Source organism: Salvia miltiorrhiza, chromosome 3, assembly GCF_028751815.1.
Source record: "Salvia miltiorrhiza cultivar Shanhuang (shh) chromosome 3, IMPLAD_Smil_shh, whole genome shotgun sequence".
NCBI lineage: Eukaryota > Viridiplantae > Streptophyta > Magnoliopsida > Lamiales > Lamiaceae > Salvia > Salvia miltiorrhiza.
In genome coordinates this window covers 52,624,290-52,647,128 of record NC_080389.1, presented here as the reverse complement: position 1 = coordinate 52,647,128, position 22,839 = coordinate 52,624,290, and the positions used below count along the sequence as shown (strand labels likewise).

Here is a 22,839-nt window from a genome sequence, read left to right as displayed (position 1 = left end):
GTCACGTTTTTGGTAACTGAAAAATAAATGCGGGATATATTTGATAAAAACCTGATAGTTTGAGGGTTTAGAGAATATTTCGAAAGTTTCAGAATATTTTTGATAAAATGAGTATAGTTCAGGGGTTTTCATGATATTTACCCTAATTAATTTGTGGCGCCACTTACGTCAAAGGAAAAAAAAGGGGCAAACACGACTAAAAAATCTAACCTCGTTTATTAAACAAAACTACTTCACCAAGAGAAAACACCTTTTTATGAGCATCAAGTTACACATGCACCACCACAACTTACAAATCAAAATATACGAACAAACCAATGAATAAACAAATCACAACCAACAAGTGATCAATTATTCTGGGTTTTCTCGTGGTGGAACTTGACAACGATACAGGTGATATTATCCGCACTACCACGAGCGAAGGTGGTGCATTAAGCCAAAGCCAAAGACGGCTTGAGGTTTTGTTTTTTGTTGGATCAAAAAATTTTGTTGAGCCAATGAAGTGAGCTAAATAAATAACATGCCGATGCACACACTAGATATACAATAGCATGGCATGAAATTAGTACATAGATAAAGCAAAAAAGAGAAGTACAAACCAGAACACGGTGACGGACGATTGCAGACGGACTTCAGAACGTCGCGAGGGAGGTCGATGAGGAAGGTGACACGCAGTGCGAATATGGATGCTCGCAAATCGCCGGCGAGTGGAGTGTCGGAGCTTATAATATGATGTTGTGTGGAGAATGCTTAATTAGGATTTTGATGGTTTCGCCGGCGACCGAAGAGGGTTGCTGCTATAAGATTTTGATGACCGATGAGGATTTTGATTCAGGCACGAGAAGAATGCTTTGAAGATATTGTTTAAGGAAAACGAAAACCAAAGAGGCCTGCTCCTAATAGGATTTGATTTACCCATTATAAAATTAACTTTAAAGGCTAGCTTGCGGATAATATTTCGAATGGCCGTTGGGCAGATGAAATGGAGTTAGACAATTTCCACACCAGCATGGGTTTTCCATACTGCTAGTTGATCTTTTAGCCTTTAGCTTTTTTTGCTTTTTTTTTTCTCTGTTTTTTGACGAGCTCTTTTTTGAGTCTCCGGCTCCTAGTCTGCGTTCTTGTGCTTTCAAGGGTTTTTATTTTCTTTTTTATATAAAACTTCAATTTAATAATACATATAGGTCTCTATGTAACGCATTTAATAAATTTTTGAGCGTGGAACTAATATTCAATTTAAACATCTTAACAAAATATTAAAAAAAAAAAAAACAAAGACCGCATAGGCCTACAACTATAAGGATTTTGATGACCGAAATAAAGTAGAGATATCTTAGAATATAGTAATAGGGGCGCGCTATAGTGAGACCCCCTATTTTTCGTGAGACACTGAGTACAATGAATAAGACGTATATACTAATGAACAAGGGCCACAAGACAATATATATTGATGAATAACGAAATTTTAAAAATTGATAATGAATAAGACATATAAACTGATGAACAAGACAATATATACCGATGAACAATGCAGTATATACTGATGAATAATGAAATTTAAAATATTTCGCTCCCTCCAGGATTCGAACCCTGAGAAAAAAAATTCTCCCTCTAGATACAATATCAGCCATAGCATTGATGAAATAAACGCACGCGATCGTGCCTCAGGTCTCACTAAAAATAGAGGGTCTCATTGGAGCGCTCCCCTATAGTAATATATATCAAATAGATTTATATTTTTTATAAATATATAATATAAAATATGTAACAGGGATAAAATATGCAATCCACAAGTTGTGTATTAGGATGTTTTAGGCTCTTTTTCTATTAATATATAGATTACGTGTTACTTAGATTTGATCTGACATACCACGTGAGTTTTTCAATGCAAAAATTCATGCCTCGTGACATTATTGAAAAAATATTGTAGTGTGTACAACGTTAACAAAAAAAAGTTGTGACATAATTGAAAAAGACATTATGATAATAAGAGAAAAAAGTTGAAACATGAATACGATATGATTAACTAGGACATGAGATGCATCATAAATCAGTCACTAGAAACTTGCTGTTTTCTTTTCACTATTTTTTTATGTTCAACGTATTTTCACGGTACCTTTGAGAAGTTGAATTTATTTGACCTCGCTCCCAAATCATGAATGTATATTAAAGTAAACTGTGTAAGATTCATCCATAAGGCTAAGTAATGGAGACAGAAGGAAATTCCTTTGCATCCCTTTTGCCACAAAACTGATAGGATGATACTGATTGAATCCTTGTCTCATAGTGAAACTTGCAGCCTGTTTGAACAATCCATCATCTGGTGATCCAGAGCTTCTGCAGCTGAGCTTGACGCTCTTGTCAGCGCCGCTGCAAACGAAGCAACCTTTCTGATCCTTAGACTCCATGGAGACACTTGAATCTTTCCCATCAAGTCCAGCAACGAGGCGAAACACAGCTCCATCACCCTCAGCTGAATGTGCTACTCGTAGAGCCTTCCCCTCTCCATGATGCATGACAGCCATGCCAGGAAGATCAAACGGCTCTAGCACAACTAGTTTGTCAATAGCATCTGATCGCGTTGTAAAGTTTCCAAGAGCACCATCTTTCAAAATGAAGCGAAAAGTTGAGCTTACAGCAGCATTGGTTCCTCTGAGAGGCACGTTTGCCATATTTATCGTGTTGTTTGAGTTTGAGACAAAGAGTATCGCTGCATCGGGTCCTTGAGACAGAGATATCAATTGAGAGTTGTACTCAGATGGGATCGGAGTGAGCCAGTCTGCAAATGCAGTGGCCGATTTTGCATTAATGTCCCAGTCGCCCTGAGAAAGGCCGGCAAGGAGGTAGGGGCCGTAGAATATTGCCTGAAGCGAAGAGTATCCTTGCCTGTCATCTAAAGATCATCAAGAATACTTGTTAGCACAAAGGCAGATACAAAAGTTTTGGTTGGTTTACATTTATACCTTTGATTGCCTCTGTCCTTAGACTTATAGGCAGCTCGAAAGTAATTTTGTCACCAGGGCTCCAGTTTCTTGAGACTGATAGAAAACTGCCTGCATTGAGCAATGAAATGAAAAAATTTCTTAAGTTATTAAGGTATATGTATATATATATATATATATATATCTATTTGAGAAGTTACTAGGCCTAAATGATTTTCACCAGGGGATGGTAGGGGCAGATTTTGGCCGTTGAGCATTGCCTTTGCGCCTTTAGAATTTGTCCAGAGAGGTATTCTGAAGTTCAAAGTAGATGTTCCATTTGCTGTTTGCTGAGAAAACAAGTGAAAAGATACCTAGTTTTTCAGTCCAAATTCGACTAGAGGTGAAAGATGTACAGCAATAAGGCAACTTTCTTGTGGTTTGAGTTCTTTGTCAAGTTTTGCATCAGAAATACATACCTCTTCTGATGAGGTGAAAGTAAACGTGATTTGAAGGCGTGGATCCCACGAAACAACTTGCTCTACTTTCTGGTTGAGGGTGAGTTTTCCCGATCTCCAGTTGAGAGAGCTACTTATGTATTGTATTATGTAAAGAGCTGGACTATTTCCTTCCTCTTCGAAGTATATTGAATCTCCCAATTTTGAGAATGATTCAATTCCTATTGCCAAGAAAGAACATGATAAAATAAAACAAAGCTTCACAAGGAAACACCAAATCCTGTTTTCTTGCTTGTACCTGTGCCGTAGCAGCACCAGAAAGAGTCGTATTTCGTTCCCCACTTGTGGAAGGTGAGGGCCTTGGAAGCACCAGGGCCTAAGGGTAGCATGTAGATCATGACCCCAGGCTCAGTTCCTCTTTGGATGCTCAACACACCATTAGTTAGAGCTCGCTCGTAGTAATCTGCATACGCCATCTCCTTCGTCCATCTGAACAGGTTCCGCGAAACCTATAGGTTCACAACCACCATTTTAGTTACATCCATTACATATCTATATGATATTACACTATTAGAAACTAAAACATAGTAAATAGACAACACCTTCAGCATGTTGTAAGTCGTGCAAGACTCCTCAGTCTCCTTCTGCAGTGTATCAGCTAGACGCTTTGGATCAGACCTAGACAGAATCAAAGAGGGAAATACAGACAGGTTTGTTACTTTAATTAGTGGCACAGCAGTCACTCAAGGGGAAATAGGACTTATGAACATGCTGATTCGGATTTTTGATGTCCGTACCAGAACTCGCTCACAGATGTTCCTCCCGTGGCGTAGCTATGAGAGGAGTTAATAGTATCCATGAAGAATCTTCCTATTTCCTGGCAGACATAGAGAAACCTCAATGTTTTTAAATGGACAGTAGCCTTCTATACCTTAGTAATTTGAATTCTAAATTTGATGATTAAGAACTGCTTTTGTTCCAAATTCCCAGCCATTTATTTCAAAATTTATGACAGATGATCAAAGTGTGATGAGAGTGAAAAATGCTTGAAAGGTGATATCAATAAAAGGGAAATTATTAATACAGTTTCTGTTTTATTTTGTCCATAAACTATAATACCTTATATAATGGATCGCCTGTGAGTTCATACCGCATTTGAGATCCAATAACCACGGGAATGTGAGTGTTGGCATGAAAACCAGATAAGCTATCAGCCTAAATAAATAAGAAGATTGTATTAATCTGTGACTGAAAAAACATCAAGATCATGGCTATATACATAAACTTTTCCAATGTTGAAATCATATTTATCATGTATGTTAGTATAAAATGGAGTGTTATTGGATGAAATACCTTAATAGCTAGCATTCCTAGAAAGCATGGCTTATCAAACAGATGGCCTAATGTCAAGTGCTTCTGATCACCCTGCAAAACAACATCACCAATGAATGCTTTCCACAGACTTAATATGGAAAGGTAGAGCACACAATAGATCAGTGAAGCTCACAGTTATGCTGTACAATTTGTATAGAGCATCGTTCATGCCTCCAGTTTCTTCATTCAACGACGTCCAATGCCTCTCGATTGTGTACTTGGCTATCACATTCTGCACCCGGTTGTAGAAGTACTCAACCATCCATATAGCCATCTTCAAAGCTTGTTCATTGCAACCCAGAGTGTACTGATCCAAAAGCCCTGCCAATATCTATCAAAGTTGGGAACTATGAGGACCAGCACTTAAACGAGCACTTAAAACATGAAAACCGTGTGACTGATCTTGACCCGTCAGACCTTCTTACACAACGCTAAATGCAGTAGACAGTAATACCTTGTGGATGGTGTAATACGGCGCCCAAACGTATTTTATAGCTTCAAAACGGTCGAAGAACTCCGAGGGGAAAGCAGAAAGATACCCTGTTCCCATTTTCTGCTGACATGCTGATAGAGCAGAAACTACGGCATCCATTTTCTGCTTGAGGCTCTCATTGTGAGTACTAGCCCACATTTGTGCACACGCGCTCAAATAGTGTCCTTCAATTTATATAATCAAATAAATTTCACTCAACTCTCGGAATGAATCTCAAGAACAGAACAGACAGAGTATATGTATATATATGAATGAAGAAATGTAGGAGGATACCGACAAAGTGGCCGCGAAGCTCCATGTCCGGCGATTCCCAGCCGCCGTAGGGCTTGCCGGGAGCGTCCAAACCTGCAGTCTTGCGAAAACTCCAGAGCAGGCTATCGACATCCAAGATGAGCAAGTAGTCTAGATTAGTCTGTTGAGCCTTCCCATGTAAGGAATTGGGGTCCAATCTCACATCGTGCAACGACACCTCATTGAGCAAGCCTTTGGCTCCGCCGGAGTTCTTGATTTTGCGATACATCATGGCCCAAGTGTGCTCGTCCTCCTCTCGCAGCATCTTCCTGGGAAACAAGCTCGACCACACGGCATCATCGGTGGGCGTGAGGTGATGGTCGTGTGAGAGCACCTCGTGTTTCCACGTCTCGTTCTTGGATGTCAGCAGCTGGTATCTCAGAGTGTGCGATTGAGTTGGAGTGTTGGTGCACTCTTTGCACACGACGTATCCGCATAGTTGCAGTACAAGCATCGTCGGTAACAGTTTAGCAAGCATCAATGAATTCTTCATTGTTGATCAGCTCTGGGATCCAACAACTGTGGCAAATGATCAACAAGAAATGGAGGTACAAGAGTAGAAATGTGGTCGAAAAATATTGGAGTTTAAGGTAAGACTGTAACTAATACTCAGATTTATGCACACCTACTACAACTAAGAAAGGTCTTTTGTTAGGAAAATCATAAGATATTTATTTATTACATTATTGCTCGGTTTATATTGAAACCGGTACGAGATTAATTGCGTACAGCAAGGTGAACTTGCAATCTTATACATATTGAGAGAGACAGAGAGAGTTGGAATTTTGCTAAAGAAGGATCGCGGATGGGATGTCATTGTCTTCAAGAGTATATTTTACTACAAGAGTGTCAATCTCAGCTTATAAATTCTTGAAAATAACTTGTGATATATATCTGAACTTGTAAGTTTCTCAAAAGGTATTTGGATTTTTTTTCAATTAATACTTTATGGAGTATACAGTATCACATGGGTAGTGTTTCTCTAAAGAAATCCCAATTTATTTTTGGACTCAGAATTTGTTTGATAGACTCCTTAAACTGGAAAATGTTAATCACAAATATGAAGTCTTTTAATAGCAGTTTAGAACTTCGATAAATTATTTCGAAGTAAGGCATTTTATAAATAACCGCCTGGAAAAAGAAAGTAGCTTTTTACATATTTTGGGTACAAAGCTTTTCCTCTTTTGTGTAATTTTCTAGCTATTACACAAAAATGAAATTTATCTGTAATGCATCAGTAGTAGTAGTAGTTGCAGGTTTCCACTGTATAAAAAAAGGTGATTATTAAAAAATAGTCCATACTTTGATTTTATGGTGACTTTATATTTACAAAAAATAGAAATATAGCCTGAACTTATCACTTAATTCAGTTTATAGTCAGAGTCAAAATTCCAACCAACTAAAAGTGACGTGGCTTGCCGGAAGCTGACTTGGCAAATAAAATAAAATAAAATAAATTACATCAAATTTCTTATCACCACATCAACTCTCAAATATCATTGTTTCACTTAAGAGTTTAGATTTTAATCTGATGTAAAATATGACATTTTGGAACTGATGTGGGATAAAGAATTTAATGTAATTTTTTTTATTGTCAAGTCGGCCTTCGGGGACCCACGTCACCCGTCAATTGACCGAAATTTTGACTCAAATTATAAATTGAACAACATAAATAAATTTAGACTTTATTTGTAATTTTTATAAATATATTCGAACTAAAAAGTCGCCATAATATTAAAGTTCGAACTATATTTTTAATATTAACTTAAAAAAAAGTATAATATAAAACTTGTAAGAATTTGTTATTTTCCTTTAAAAATAAGAGGTGGTATTGGGTACAACTGGATGTACCATACAATCAGGTTGCACCCTCATTTATACCATGACCCGCACTTTGATCCAAACTCGTATCCTGACCTGAATCTTATAAATAACATTATGTTAGGCGCGAGCCAACTCGATTGTACGGTACACCACGTTGTACCCAAGTTTTTGTGTAAAAAGAAATAGAAGATATGTTTTCTCACTTGCCTAATGATTAGGGATGGCAGCGGGCCGAATTTGGATCAGATCTCATCAATATCAGATCCAGATCCAAATCCATTTTAATTTATGGGATGCAGATCCGCCCCAGATTCAATGAATTTGAAAATTTGAGATCCAGATACAGATCCGTCAGATCCGCGGGTCCACGGGTCCTGATCCATGGATCTACTGTTTTTAAATTAAATTTAAAGAAAACGTCACAAAATCAACAATATCTAGTTTCATCATAAAAAATATTGTACAAAACATATTCACGCAATACAAAGTTTCAACATATAAAAATAAGTCACTAAAAATTCAAAATAAACAAATCTCAATACTCAAGTCAATGATAACAAGTCTTCCAAATTACATTTCCTAAGAAAAAAAAATCTCCATCATCCATGGACCATGGTACAGCTACTGTAGGAGAATTTAGGGTTTCTTTTAAGACATAATGTATTGTTTTTAATTTGTAATATATTTAATATTATTAATAAAATAAATATAAAATATATATTAAATAAAACGGATCCATGGGTCGGATCCAGATCTAAAATTTCAAGATCCAAATCCAAATTCATTTTAAATATTGAGATCCAGATCCGTGTGGTCCAAAAAATTAAGATCCAGATCCTGAAAAACGGATCTCAATTCATGATCAATTTGGGCCAGGTCCAAGATCCACTGTCATCCCTACTAATGATGATATCTTATGAGCTATGAAAGTGGAAAGAACCATTATACTGAATTGAAATATTATAAAATATTGAAAAAAAATATAATGTGATCAATATTATACTTAATTTGTTCTAGAAAATTAGTTTCCAGTATTTCTTTTTTGGGATCAATGCCATATTATAATCTACTTTCTTTATTTTTCAAAATTTTCTTTTATTAAAATGACTTTTTTTAATGTTTGTGAAGATAATATGTGGAACAATAAATATTGACAAAGTAGAACAATTACATATAAATTACATACTATTTTTTTAAAGAATAATTATATTTTCTAAATATTTGTGAAAAATAAAATGAACTATCTAAATCAAACGAATAGAGTTTTATTTGTGTGACTACCGCCAAACAAAAAATAAATACAAATAAAAAATAAATAGTCCACGTATAAACTGTGCACATGTAATTACATCATAATTAAGATATATATGAAAAAAATGCTTAACGAAGAGATTAAATACGTCCGAAAGTGAGGGATATCTAACACCACCGGCACATTATATAGGATGCTTTTTTTGTACAAAAAAAAAACATTAATTATATCTGATATTTATTGGGGCGTACATTATTTCTCTGGCGGAGAGTTATTGAACAGATAATACGATATTTGGATGTTTGTGGAAATATAATACTTTTGAATGAACTGATTTAATTTGTATGAAAGTGGTGGGGATTCAAGCGAATACTTAGAAAGCCAATGGATGCATATATTTTTCTGAGAGGCGACAGCAGAATATGTTTACGCCTTGTTTGTTTGCTTACTTTTCTCTATGCTATCTTGTGATGATTCTTCCAACCACCCGTGACTCCAACTATTTGTTCTCATCTTCACGATCCACACTATTAAGCTACCAAGACTAGTACACTATTAAGCTAACAAGAAGAGTAGGAAAAAATTATGTATTCAGATTTCTGTATATAATTTCATATGATGATTTTATTTACACAAATGATTTTGTACAAGCGTTTGTGCGATGCTCATATCTCATGTCTATGTGAGTGGTCCATACTGTACAGACTTTTGCACAAGAGACCTTCTCTATTATATATATATATATAGACTTTGTGTGTTAGTATATATATTTAAATTTTGTTTTTCGTCCAACTCGTTCATTTTTATTCATAATAAGAGTCACTTTTTCTTTGTTGTTGAATAAATAATTTTAAGAATTTTATTCATAAAAATAGTTACTTTTTCTTTATTTTTGAACAAAATTCTAAAGATATACCTATGTCTTTTCGCCTCAAATATTAAGTACTTTACCGCTAGACTAACACATGCATACATGTTACTTCCTCTATCCATGAAAAAAAGTCATAATTTATCATTTTCGTTCGTCCACGATAATATGTCAATATGTCTAAACCTATCTTTTGTAAATAATCTCACTAACTATTACCCTTAAGATTCCCACTTATTTACACATAATGTCATTCATGGACTCACCAATTTTTAATTTGCATTGTTCTTTCTCTCATTAACTTCTTCCACTTAGTAAATAAACAAATATTTTTTTTTAAAGTTTGTGTCCACCTCTCTTAGGACTTCTTCTCGTAAACGAAGGAAGTATTCTTTTTCTATATAAATGAATAAATAATTTAAAGATTGTGTGACGGTAAACTCAAATTTTAAACCTTCGAATTCATACATTAACCAATCTACCACTCTTAACACATGCATATAAAACGGTCACCTCTAAAAGAACCGTCACTTACACATTATATAAATGATGGGTCGTAGGTCGGGTACTAAGATCCATGTACATGGTGTGCTGGAGCAAATTGAAATTTTGTGCATCAAAATAGTCACTTTCGTAGTCTAAAAAAAATAGTCACTTTCGTATTATAAAGATAACTAATAAATAAAAGATAAAAAAATATAGTTACTTTTTTTTAATTGTTTTGTCTTTTAATTCATAAGGAGTGTAATTAATTTTATTAATTAAGACTTTAAATTGCTTCATTTTTACCACAAAAAGAAACAACGCATCTTTATTGGGACGACCCAGAAAATACACCTCATATTTGTTGGGACGGAGGGGGTATTATTTTGAGTGAGTTGTTCTAATTTATTTAAACACAACTATGAAGAGGTAGCACCATATTCCAATCAAAAGTACATAGTAAAACAAAATATGAAAATAATAATTTATATTACCAAAATATCCTTGTATCGTGTAACAGTGCAAAATTCATTATTACATAATTTTGTCAAATCGTGTAATAGTAGCGAAAAATTGTATTTACTTTTTTTTACAACTACACACTTTTTTTGCAAAATTCTTTATTTTTTTTACAAAAAGGTGTGTAATCGTGTAAAAAGTGTGCAATAGTTGCAATTGTTATATAGTGATGGTGCACAGAAAAGTGGCAGTAGATCCACGAAAGGCGACGCGAAAAGAAGACGGTGTTGGCACTTCTTCTCAACGACGGCGCCCCTCCACTGTTGTGATGGTGGAGCAATGGCATGCAGGGAGTGCTTGGTGGCAGAGAAAAGAAAAAGGGTTAAGGTGCAGATAGGCCCCTCAAGTGAAGGCCCTTAGATCATTTCAGTCCTCTTACTAACTGTGTGTGCAGATTGACCCTCGAACTCAAAAAAATGGTGCAGATCGCCCCCTCTGACTTAACACCGTTATGGGCCGTTAGTCAGAGGGAGCGATCTGCACCGTTTTTTTGGAGTTCAGAGGCTAATCTGCACATTTTCCCTTTTTGGAGTTCAGGGGCTAATCTGCACACCGTTCATTAAAAAAAAATCACATCTCATCTTCTCCGACCAACTTTTCCGGCGTCAATCGCCGTCAGATGAGGAAAATCACGAAATCAAGTTCCCAAGCCCCAAATCGGGAATTCCAAATCGGCGTCATTGCTCCCGAAAATCACATAATCAAAATGAAAACTCGAATTCTCCCTCGAACGTCACCGCCCCCAATTGCAGAATCACCCCCAACGAATCGAACTTTGCCTCGCCGTAGGCGGTGATTGTGACCCCAATCGAGATCGAGATCATGTTGGCCATGGTCTCTGATTTGAAGGCGTCCTTCTTCAACAGCACGCCGATAGCGTAGATGGCGACGAGCATCGTCGGCCTTTATCACCGGATTTCGCCAGATTTGAGAGAAAGAGGCGACTCCTTATCGAGAAAAGCTAGGCGACTCCTCATCGAGAAAAGCCAGGCGGCGGGTTCACCGGATATTGCGGCGGCGATTTCCGACGGAATGGGAGAATTAGGGCTCGTCCTTGACGCTAAGCGTGTGCAGTCGAGCAAGCTCCGAGGTTTAGGGCCCAAGAGAGAAAGAAAGGGGCGGCGCCCTCCGCCGGCCTCGCCGGAGCTTGAATCAGCGACAACGACGATCAAATTTTGAGCGAGAGAGATGAATTAATTAAAAAGTTAAAAGGTGCAGATTAGCCCCTGAACTCCGAAAAAACGGTGCAGATAGCCCCCTTGACTAACGGCCCATAACGGTGTTAAGTCAGAGGGGCCGATCTGCACCGTTTTTTTGAGTTCGGGGGCCAATTTGCACACACAGTTAGTAAGTGGACTGAAATGCTCTAAGGGCCTCCACTTGAGGGGCCTATCTGCACCTTAACCCAAAGAAAAGAGAGAGAGAGAGAGATCGCGACGGGCGATGGAGGCGAATGGCAGATAATTAAGCGAGAGAGAGAGAGAGAGATCAGTGGCTGATCCAATATAGAACTAGGGGGTGCAACTGCATCCCAAAACAAAACCAAAAAAACAGTATTAATATTTATATATAATTATTTTAAATTTAAAATATGCACCCCCAATTCAAAGTGTAATTACCCAAATTAAAATTGTAACTTCTATATATTGGCCCAATTTTTTGAAAAGCCGATCATCCATTATTTCTTTCTTTTACACGATTAGCCCATCATCACATCAAAACAATTCTTAATTAAACACAAAAGGCTGCACAAGTTGAATTGGGAATTCAACATTAAAAAAAAGAATAGAAACATATGCGCAGCTTCAGACGTTACCAAATACCAAATTCCGGCGATTGATTTTGCTTCTATTGTTCCGACAATCAACTTCGTTCATTGCTGTAGGCACGCTGCTCTGTGCCATCTTAAAATTCTCTCTCATTCAATTTTTTGGTAATTCAAATATAATTAAAGGTATTAATTTTTGGAATGATTTATGTCAGGAATAAGTTGCAAAATAGCATGAGAGATCAAGTTCTAAATAATTGTTTGGTTACTTTCCTTGAGAAATATGTGTTTCTACAGGTTTCCAATGGCGGGGTTGTGAAACGTTTTGAAGAAATGAAGACTGTCCGGGAGACAAATTAGATAGTTAAGTAATTTTCTTTTGTATTTTTAACAATATTTTAGGATGCACTATTTTTAACATTAAATATATTTTAGTTTTATGCTTATGAAATTATTATTTACACTCCCAATTTAAAAATTCTGAATTCGTCATTGGGAGAGATAGTGGGGTGGTGATGGTAGAGGCAGTGGCAGAGACGAAAGAAGGTGAGGAGAGGCATCAGGTGGTCGTGGTGGCAGCGGCGGTGATGGCGGCGCAACTTTAACAAAGGACTGGGGGAATTGACAAAGGGTTGGCCGCGCATGGAAGGGTAGAAGATATGATTATATTATTTTATTTATTAATTATTTTTAAATCATCTCATTAAAATTATATTGATATATTTACATAAAAATAGGTTAGTGTTTTTTATTTTTTTTATTTTTTTATCAATATGGAATAAGCTAAAATAGTCCATTGTCTCCGACTAAGAACGTGTGCGGTAGACTCGTAGTCATTGGTGGGGCAGGTGAAGGCATGAAGCCCTCCAAACTAAAACTTTTACATTTATTTTTGTATATTTGATCAAATTACATAATAATATAATTCAAATAATACTCCCTGTAAACACAAATTTTTGTATTTCAATTTGATAAAATACAAAAGTGTTACAAAGATAATTTGATAGATTTGAAGATAGATTTATGCGAGTTGCAATCTCTAGTTAATCCTCTGATTCTTCTCTTCCATTTGATTCTTGAATAAACTCGAAGGTTCTTGAAATACTTATTTTGATGACGCCAATCCAAAGGACTTAAGTCATGATTTTGGATTGAACATTGAACTTGACTTGATTTGAGAACATTCTTAGAATTTGTAAGAATGCCTTGAAGCTTTTGAACTTGATTTCTTTGGATACTTGAAGATCACTTCAAAGATTCGCAGGAATATTTGAACATTTGAAGAAATACTCGAAGATTTGAAGATCCTTGAATACTTGAAGATTTTGAAGGATACTTGAAGATTTGAATGCTCAAATACTTGAAGATTCGAAGGATACTTGAAGATTTGAATACTCAAACGATTGAAGATTTGAAGGAGACTTGAACGTTAGATAGAATTCTTCAAGATACTTGAATACTTGAACTCTCCAATTCTTCGCCTCTTCTACTTGTGATACTAGAGAGAATTCTTATGCTCTTCAATCTTCCGTTCCTTCACGTTGTTATAATGAGCACCCCAACACCTCTATTTATAGATTTTAGAGATGGGCTTCATGGGCTTTATGGGCTTTGGGCCTTCATGCATGGGCCTTAGGGCCTTAAGTGGCCAATAAGCCCATTAATTCATTATATTAAATATTAATCATATATATCTATTTAATTAGGAATAAAATCCCATTTAATAAAATAGAAAATATAATTGAATATTTAATTCATGAATTTACACGTGGCACGATTTATTTCGACGACAATTTAATTGTCTACAAATTGCCCCATCGAGACTTGTTTATAGACGAAATGCCTTTGGTAATAGACGAGTCTCGAAATATATCTTGATAGTTTAAACTCTTATCGCGGAGTTCTTGATTTTTTGAATTTTGTAAATAGTTTATACTCGTATTTAAGAGTTCTTCAATTTGGATTGGAATTTTAAATAGTTTATACTCGTATTTAGGAGTTCTTCATTTGATTTTGGAATTTTAAATAGTTTATACTCGTATTTAGGAGTTCTTCATTTGATTTTTGAAATTTATAAATAGTTTATACTCGTATTTAGGAGTTCTTCAATTTGGATTGGAATTTTAAATAGTTTATACTCGTATTTAGGAGTTCTTCAATTTCTTTGAATTTTGTAAATAGTTTATACTCGTATTTAGGAGTTCTTGAATTTCTTTGAATTTTGTAAATAGTTTATACTCGTATTTAGGAGTTCTTGAATTTCTTTGAATTTTGTAAATAGTTTATACTCGTATTTAGGAGTTCTTCAATTTGGATTGGAATTTTAAATAGTTTATACTCGTATTTAGGAGTTCTTGAATTTCTTTGAATTTTGTAAATAGTTTATACTCGTATTTAGGAGTTCTTGAATTTCTTTGAATTTTGTAAATAGTTTATACTCGTATTTAGGAGTTCTTAAATTTCTTTGGATTTATAAATAGTTTATACTCGTATTTAGGAGTTCTCGACTTGATTTTTTTTTTTTTTTTTTTAACTTAACAACTTGGGCTATATAGCATCCTAGCCCACTAATTAAAGTTTGGGCTTTATACTTGAATCATTCGAGTAAAATTCTTGATTATATCACATGGAACTCATCAAAGCATGACATATTGGGCTTAATAAATCAACTTGGCCCATTTTGCATGAGTTTTGTTCAAATCAACTTGAATCATTAGGCCCATTTAGAATAGATTTGCTTTGCAGAATCATGGCTTCTTCTTCATCATCTTCGAGCAGCTACTCAAGCCCACCGTGCGCCGCCTGCAAATTCCTGCGGCGGAGATGCCTATCCGGCTGCATCTTCGCTGCGTATTTCACGGCGGAGGAGCCGACGAAGTTCGTGAACGTGCACAAGATCTTCGGCGCCAACAACGTGAGCAAGCTGCTGAACGAGATCCCGCCTCACCAGCGCGAGGACACAGTGAAGTCGCTGGTTTACGAAGCCGAAGATCGGCTGAAAGATCCCGTCTACGGCTGTGTGTGGGGGCCATCGCCATTCTTCAGTGCCAGGTCTTCACCCTTCAGCAGGAGCTCGACGCCACCAATGCTCACATCATGCGCTTCGCAACCGAAAACGGAGCCCCGTCTTCCGGAAACAACTCGGGTTTTGTCGACCCAAACACGGGAACGGATTATTGGGCTTCTTTGAAGTTTGAAGTTCCATCACGCACATGCACTGGTTCTCCAGCTACACTTAAAAAAACTAGCAGTTGATTTAGCATGCTGGTTTATGGCTTTAACCTCTCCATTTTCTGAAGGAGGCCTAGGAAATCAATTGATGATGGAGCTGTTGCTTCTTCAATGTGAATGGGTTCATTTAAATCAGCCAAACCAATGGAACCCCTTAAACACACAGCAGAAGCTGAAGCATCCACCGGAAGATCAGTTTTTTCACCTGCATGACTGCAAATTTTCTTCTTCTTCGGGATCTACGTACTTATCAGCTGGCAGTTGAAGATCAAATAACTTCTTCCTTACCTTCAGCGGTCGTAAGTCTAATGCTTCAGAGTTCTTTGTGGTGCACCCATTCGGGAAAGAAAGCCGACTAAACTAGGCCCAATTATCCTTACTCTTCTTAGGCCCATTTATGACCCCATGCAACAACTTTAGCTTTTCAGTTGCGTATAAGCACTTTTGACAGCAAATAAACGTCCTTCGTTGTATTAAATGTAATCCTTTTTAAGCTTTGGCAGCTTGTTTTAAAGGGCCTTTCATAGCTGGAAGAATAGCTGGAACTCCACTCTTCGGCGGCTAAGTTCAGGGGTTTGGTAGCTATCTCTGCCTATAAATAAAGCCTTCTTCTGTCATTAGTTTCATTCCATCTGAACTTGGGCAGCGTGCATTCTCTTGTATTTCATAGCCAGAGCAGTCCCTCTTTATCATCTTCTACGCAGCCTGCTCTAAGAGTTCTCCTTCGATAGCCATAGTAGCCATAGCTATAGTTCTCAAAACGAAGCTAGGCTTACTTCTAGTTCTCGCGGAGTGCCGCCGAAGGGTCGAAGGTGATCGGAGGACGAGAACTTAGCTTATTGCTGTTTTCGTAAGGCGCCGGCGAAAGGGGTCGAGAGTTTTCGAGCAGCGAAAGGGCTGTATTGACGACGCAGAAACCGTGTTACATCGAGGTTGGTTCCTTTTCACCATTTCTCTTTCATTTCGAGCTTCTGTCTTTGGCTTACTACAAGCTGTTATCTCATCATTCTTATTTGTTCTCTGCATGGATAGGGTAGGGGCAGCGGTGCCTCGTTTTCTCGTTCTTCGATGGCAACTTGTCGGAGACGACGGCGTGAATGGCTGCTAACTTATTGCGTTCTTGTCATCTGTTGATGAATCACCGACAGCTTGGTTTATCATTTGTGACCAACGGCGGTAGGAACAACATTGGCAAGGAACGACTGAACTTCATCAAGGTGAATCTTCTCACCTCTCTTTCCTCTTTTTTTTTCTTGAGCTCGTGCCATTGAACACTCATGGTGTTCTCTTATTTGATGTACCATTTGTTTCGCTGACATAGCTGTCGAGTTCCTGCTGATTTCGTCGAGTGCCGTCGACGATGTGTGCTGTCAGCAGTTCCGGCGAAGAAGGAGAGATCAGGCTTTTGACAGTCAAGGCGTCGAACGGCGATTGCTGCAATAGGACATGCTCCGAGTCTCCGTAAAGCTCGCTAGTTGGAGTCGCCTCTCTACTGAAAACGAGTCCAGTGGACGTGGAAATTTCCGTTTCAAAACCCTCGGAGTGCGAACCAGCATTCTCCAGATCTGGCGAACTAAGGCTCATCTTTACGACGTCACTTGAGTTCTCATGTTTAGAACAACTTGAAGTTCTAGACACCGCCGGCAACACTGAATTCTCCGCCAATTCTTCCTCGCCGCAGCTGTCATTTTCGAGCTTAGAGAAAACCTTCCTCTTCTTGCTTAAATTCAACAGTATATCTTCATCCGTCGCTCTACACTTTATTCTCACGCTCTCACTTCTCTTCAAGAATTCTCCCATCTCTCTCCCTACTTCTATACATATATTCTGCTATAAAAAAAAATCGGATGTTTTGGACAGTCAAGGGAGCGGGCAGAGGAGACACGATGGTGTGACGGTGGCGCTTCTCAGTCGTTCGGCGACCTCGTTTCATTGAAGTAGCAGACACGTCGATACAGCTGGTCTTTTCAAAGGACCGAAAGTTCGTCGTCGGTGGACCAACGGCGGCTGACTCGTCGGAGGCGGGGAAGAGCGACGGTGGCTGAGCTTCGGGACTGTGTCGCGCGGTGAGCAGCTATAACGGAGACTCCATACAGCTTGGAGACGGACGCCGGTGTTCGGTCCGAGGGACGGTGGTCGGTGACTTTATTTTCGGCAGTTAGAGGTACCACTATGAACCAACCTTTGCTAGTTCTTGATCTGCGTTTTTCTCTTTTTTTTTTTTTTTTTTTTTTTTTTTAGAGAGGAGAGATGGGCTGATTTTTGTGAAAAAGATAGTGGGAGATGGGCTAATTTTGTGAAAGAGATATGGTAGGAAGTGGGCTAAGGGTAATTGGTTTGAGATGGGCCGATTTTTTTTTTTTGTGAAAAAAAAATATATATATATAGAGAGATAGGCTTTTATTTTAAAATGGGAGATGAATAGAAAATGGGCTATTGGGCTTTCTCTCTCTATCTCTTATCTTTTTTTTTTTTTTTTTTTTTTTTTTTTTTTATAGTACTCCCAATGAGACCCAATTTAATTAAGGCCTACCCTTAAAATTTTTTCTTATCTCTTATATATATATATATATATATATATATATATATATATTTGAGAATTTAAGATTGCCACATTTTATTTTGACCTGAATTTAATTCACATTTCATTTAAATGTAAATAAATTTCTAAGTCTGGATTTGTTGCTTCCTTGCAGTGTCACGATGGTGGTCTTCAAAGATATTGTGGTCAAGGGTCAAGATTATTTGTTGATTTTGAGTGATGATGAGCAAGAGACGGAAATGGGCACGCATCTAAGAGTATTTCCAGCATTGATAGGCCACTATGTGAAACCTTGGCCCAAACTTTTGAATTCTCTATATCAGTCGGAATGGACCAGCGAGATCAATTTGAACAAAGCGTCGAAAGCTCATACATTGCATCCGGCCCGTCCTTGGCAAAGCAAGGAGTCCAATTTTCTATTGACTTTGAGGCGAAGGATCATCGATAAAGATGCCAAATGGGGAAGGGTTACAAGCTTTCGTGGGGAATTTCATTTCTTTGAAGGCTATTGGGAGTGGACTGAAGATATCCTTAGCCGCTGCGGGAATGAACTCCGAGTTGTTGGTATCTATGATGCAGTTTATGCCTCTCTTTTCACTTATGATTGCCAGCCCGAGATGGTTAAAGCGTTCTGTGAAGCTTGGTGTCCTGCGACGAACACCATTCTCACTTCATCTGGCGAGATGTCTATTTCTCTATGGGATTTACAGTATCTATCAGGGCTTCCGTGTACCGGGACACTGTATGATGAGGTTGTACCAAGCGCGAAAGAGATTCTTGGCAAAGATCAGTTTGGCAACCCGTTCATTCCCTTGAGTTGTAGATATTTACTCTCTGCTTACTATTCTCTTAAGCATCGTGATGGCAAGGATCCTAAGAGCTCAGTTTCTATCGATGAATGGATCAAATTTTGGTCGAAGAAAGCTTCAAAGTATTCTCATCCTCCTGCTCGCAGGGCAAAGAAATCTCAACGCCCCAAATCGACTCATAATCCGAGTGGTTCATTTGAAGCGCATCAATCATGGTCTTCTGAAGAAAGGGCTCCATTCATCGAGCTTGATGCTAGTGACAAGTATCACACCACTATGTACTTGGCAGCTCATATAGCTTGCTGGTTGTGTATCTTTGTTTTTCCAGATGGTGACGCCATGTCGATTAGACCAACCTCTTTCAAAATGGCAAGTTTGATGGCGTGCAAACAGAAAGTTGCCCTTACAGCTCCAGTTCTAGCCAGCATCTATAAAGGGTTGAACACTATCTCTAATTCTATGGAGCCTTCTCTTGTCCCGGTGACGCTACCCTTTCATTTCATATATGGTTGGATAGCGCTCTATTTCAATACTCACATTCCCCTTCCAAGAAGCCTTGGTGTCGCCAGGATGACTCTATACTCAGGCGAAGGAGCTGCGAAGTATTATCTGCCTGTTGCGTGCCGCGAACGAATTCAGTCGTACAACTCGATTCGTTGGAATTGTACCACATTCACCAAGGAAGATGACATTTTCTATGTCGATGGTGAAAATACAAGAGAGATTGAGCAATGCTTCTTCATGGCTATTCGCTCGAGTTTTTTGGTTCGCCGGCTGGATGACCACTTCATCGTGGAGTCTTATGGTCCTCACCGCTTCAGCCGTCAATTTAGCTATTACCAAATCGTACCCAGCAGCCTTACTCAGAACATTCGAAGGACATCTCTGGAAGAAGGTCTCAACCTTTGGCGCATGTGTTTGCTGCACAGATCGCGATCAAGGGCATGTTTTCCCCGATCTTCTTTGGACATGAAGATACATTGTTCAGTCGACTATAAGACTTGGTGGGATATGACGTACAGATTTTCTTCTGAAAACAAAATCTCTTCTCCGGCTCATATCACTTTTAAAAGAAAAGATCAGGAAGAAGCAATCAACTCCAAAGATGGAAAGAGGAAGGTCGTCTCTACCACCCTCATAGCTGATTCTGGTAGTAGCAATTCTGAGCGTAATTGGAAAAAGAAGAGAATTGCGGGGTCCTCAAAACCGGCCGAGGGTCACGTTGAGGAAGAGCCAACTCTAGTGGATGTCGATGTGAACAAGGTCTTTCCTCATCTCTTATCTTCTTTTCGTATTGATATATAATTCCACATTCTAATTGCATCTTCTTCTTGCCCTTTTGTAGACTTTGAAAGAAGTGTTTGGAAATAATCTTGAGAAGGGCTCACCAATCGACTGTGTATCCATTGAATCCAATAAGTCAAACGAGATTCCTTGTCTTGCTAAACAATCCCGCCCCCGACCAATGCCATCATGTGGGGCGCCTTCCGAGTTCAATGCCACACGCATGATCGATGATGAACTCAAGTCGTGCTGCAGGATCATCTGGGGAAAGCTTCGTGACAAGGTTGAGAGAACCAAAGTCGAGTTTCTATCGGCGCTTGAAGACGAGATACGGAGTGGCCTTTCCCGTATGAAGATTATTTGTGGTCTTGACCTTTCCAACCTTGAAGATAGTATTGATGAACTATTCTCCAAAGCCACCACTTTTGATAAAGTAAGGTCGGCTTCTCATGAGATCAATGAAGGCCACACACTCAAAGTTCGAGAGGTCAAGGTTTGCCTTCAAGAGAAGTTTGCCAAAGAGAAGAAGGATGCTGCGAATTGTGATGCTTTAAAAGCGGATCTTGATGAGTTGGAGAAACGCAAGAAAGAATTATTGGTGTCTTTGGAGCAGCGAAGCCTGATACTCAAGACTACTCGTGGTGAGATCAAGGTACTCAAGGAAGACCTGGCCAAGCTTGAGGAGGCTTCGAGAAATGATGAGGTCTTGAAGAATTTGGAAGCCTTGAAGCTTTCACTAGAGTCTATGCAGCAGATTTTGAGAGATCAAGACCCTTTTGCTTAGTATATTGCATTTTTATCATTCCTCTTTTGATGATTCTCATTTGGTTTGTCATGGATATTTTGACATCTTCTCCCGATGCTTGTGCTTCTTTTGATGACTTGATTTTTTTTGCTATTTTGGAATGAAACGTGTTTTGGTTTCACATAATCAACTTAAATCATAACTTGATGATATAAATTGAAAAGAGTCAAACACAACTTATGACTGAACTTAGAAATTATCTAAGCTGCCTACGTACCCTTTTGAAAGGGATCAAGTCAAAACGTAGTTCATAGGATCAACAAGTGTTTGAGATTGGGTGCCGTGCACAGTTTATACTCATGCGGGCCAGGAGTAACATGCAGTTTAGGCTCGTGCGTCAAGGAGCTGTCTTCATACACTCCATTTTGTTGCTTTTCTTCATCTGACTCATTTTTTGGCGTTTTCTGCTTTTCATTTTTTTTTTGGCTTTTTTTTTTTTTTTAACTATATATATATGTACATGCTTCAACTTCTACCACCTTTCAAGGATAGTAACGTTTCAGGAACTTGCCGTTGATAGGCCCAACTCTGACGTTGTCATCAGAAAGAAGCTTGTATGCTCCGTTTGTGTAGACTTCCTTGACAACATATGGGCCATCCCACCTTGATACGAATTTGTTTCCAACACGATGAGTGACAACGATTGGCCTCCTCACAGCGAGGACCAAATCTCCAACTTGAAAAGAACGCACTCGCACCGTCTTGTTGAAAGACTTTGAGAGGCGAGCTTGGTAGCATTCTAACTTTTGCTGAGCTTCCAGCCTTTTCTCATCTAGAGCTTCGAGTTCCTCCAGACGCAGACGTGCATTTTCTTCTTCAGTTAGCCCTTCCTGAATGGCCATTCTCAAAGAGGGAATTTGTTGCTCGAGAGGAATGACAGCTTCAACCCCATATACCAAAGAGTAAGGCGTTGCCTGCGTAGGAGTTCTATAGGTGGTTCGATATGCCCACAATGCTTCCCCAATACGTTCATGCCAGTCACGCTTTGATTTTGAAACAATTTTCTTAAACAGATTGCACAAAGTCTTGTTGAATGCTTCAGCCAACCCATTTGCCGGTGCATTATACATCGATGACTTCCGTTGCTTGAAGCCGAATTTTTCACAAAGCTTGTTTATCACCGTGTTGCTGAAAGGTGTTCCATTATCAGTTATGATGTAGCGAGGAACTCCATAGCGATAGATGATGTTGGTCTTGATAAACTCAGCAACGGTCTCTTTCTTCACTTCTCTTAATGGTATCGCCTCAGCCCACTTGGAGAAGTAATCGGTCGCTGCCAAAATGTATAAATGCCCCCCTGATGATTTTGTCAATGGACCAACAACATCCATGCCCCAGGCATCAAAAGGCCAGGACGCAACCGTGGGGTGTAGTGGTTCGGGCGGCTGATGGATGAGGTTTGCATGAAATTGGCAGGCTTGACATCTTTGCGCATAATCCAAACAATCTTTCACCATAGTTGGCCAGTAGTAGCCCATCCTCTTGATTCGGAAGTGCAGCTTTGGACCTGACTGGTGAGCACCGCAAATGCCAGAATGCGCCTCTTCCATGGCTTTAGCAGCTTCCTCACTACTTAGGCACCTGAGAAATACTCCATCAAAAGACCTCCTATAAAGCGTCCCTTTGAAGAAAATGAAACGAGTGGCGCGCCGTCGAATGTCAACCCTTCGACGTGGATCATTTGGTAATTTATCATACTTCAAGTAATCGACCAACAGCTGGCGCCAATCTTCCTCCTCAATTTCGAAGACCTCAACAAGATGACTTTCAATTTCTTCGCATTTCTCTTCTTCAAAAATAGGTGGTATAACCCATCTTTCACACACTGGAATTTGAATTTCGCCACTGATCATAGCTATGGTAGACGCGAGTTTAGCCAAGGCATCTGCTTGCTAATTTTCACTTCTTGGAACATGT

The 22,839-nt window shown here is 38.6% G+C and overlaps 3 protein-coding genes and 1 pseudogene across 3 annotated transcripts; 2 read left to right on the top strand and 2 right to left on the bottom strand.

The window, feature by feature from the left end:
• Nucleotides 1-1,963: 1,963 nt before the first annotated feature.
• Nucleotides 1,964-6,394, bottom strand: LOC131014320 (uncharacterized). The gene is made up of 12 exons (XM_057942250.1): nucleotides 5,520-6,394; nucleotides 5,208-5,410; nucleotides 4,887-5,084; nucleotides 4,733-4,804; nucleotides 4,499-4,594; nucleotides 4,177-4,256; nucleotides 3,982-4,057; nucleotides 3,678-3,888; nucleotides 3,401-3,600; nucleotides 3,163-3,271; nucleotides 2,964-3,053; nucleotides 1,964-2,893 (listed from the first exon to the last, which is right to left on the bottom strand). Exons 1-12 carry the CDS (start codon nucleotides 6,028-6,030, stop codon nucleotides 2,154-2,156), a joined length of 2,586 nt encoding a protein of 861 aa, XP_057798233.1. The 5' UTR covers nucleotides 6,031-6,394; the 3' UTR covers nucleotides 1,964-2,153.
• Nucleotides 6,395-14,839: 8,445 nt separating this feature from the next.
• On the top strand, nucleotides 14,840-15,609 carry LOC131014319 (LOB domain-containing protein 25-like; annotated as a pseudogene).
• Nucleotides 15,610-16,757: 1,148 nt separating this feature from the next.
• On the bottom strand, nucleotides 16,758-17,307 carry LOC131018980 (uncharacterized). The gene has a single exon (XM_057947665.1). It carries the CDS (start codon nucleotides 17,280-17,282, stop codon nucleotides 16,758-16,760), a length of 525 nt encoding a protein of 174 aa, XP_057803648.1. The 5' UTR covers nucleotides 17,283-17,307.
• Nucleotides 17,308-18,182: 875 nt separating this feature from the next.
• Nucleotides 18,183-20,975, top strand: LOC131014318 (uncharacterized). Its single transcript, XM_057942249.1, has 2 exons — nucleotides 18,183-20,096; nucleotides 20,179-20,975. The coding sequence occupies exons 1-2, from the start codon at nucleotides 18,186-18,188 to the stop codon at nucleotides 20,899-20,901; spliced, it is 2,634 nt and encodes an 877-aa protein (XP_057798232.1). The 5' UTR covers nucleotides 18,183-18,185; the 3' UTR covers nucleotides 20,902-20,975.
• Nucleotides 20,976-22,839: the final 1,864 nt, after the last annotated feature.

Coding starts and splice junctions, on each gene's coding strand:
- LOC131014320 (XM_057942250.1), bottom strand. CDS start 6,030: ATGAAGAATTCATTGATGCTTGCTAAACTGTTACCGACGATGCTTGTA. Junction 4,805..4,886: donor ACAAATTGTACAGCATAACT/GTGAGCTTCACT, acceptor GTTGTTTTGCAG/GGTGATCAGAAGCACTTGAC. Junction 2,894..2,963: donor AAGGACAGAGGCAATCAAAG/GTATAAATGTAA, acceptor GATGATCTTTAG/ATGACAGGCAAGGATACTCT.
- LOC131014318 (XM_057942249.1), top strand. CDS start 18,186: ATGGTGGTCTTCAAAGATATTGTGGTCAAGGGTCAAGATTATTTGTTG. Junction 20,097..20,178: donor TGGATGTCGATGTGAACAAG/GTCTTTCCTCAT, acceptor GCCCTTTTGTAG/ACTTTGAAAGAAGTGTTTGG.
- LOC131018980 (XM_057947665.1), bottom strand. CDS start 17,282: ATGGGAGAATTCTTGAAGAGAAGTGAGAGCGTGAGAATAAAGTGTAGA.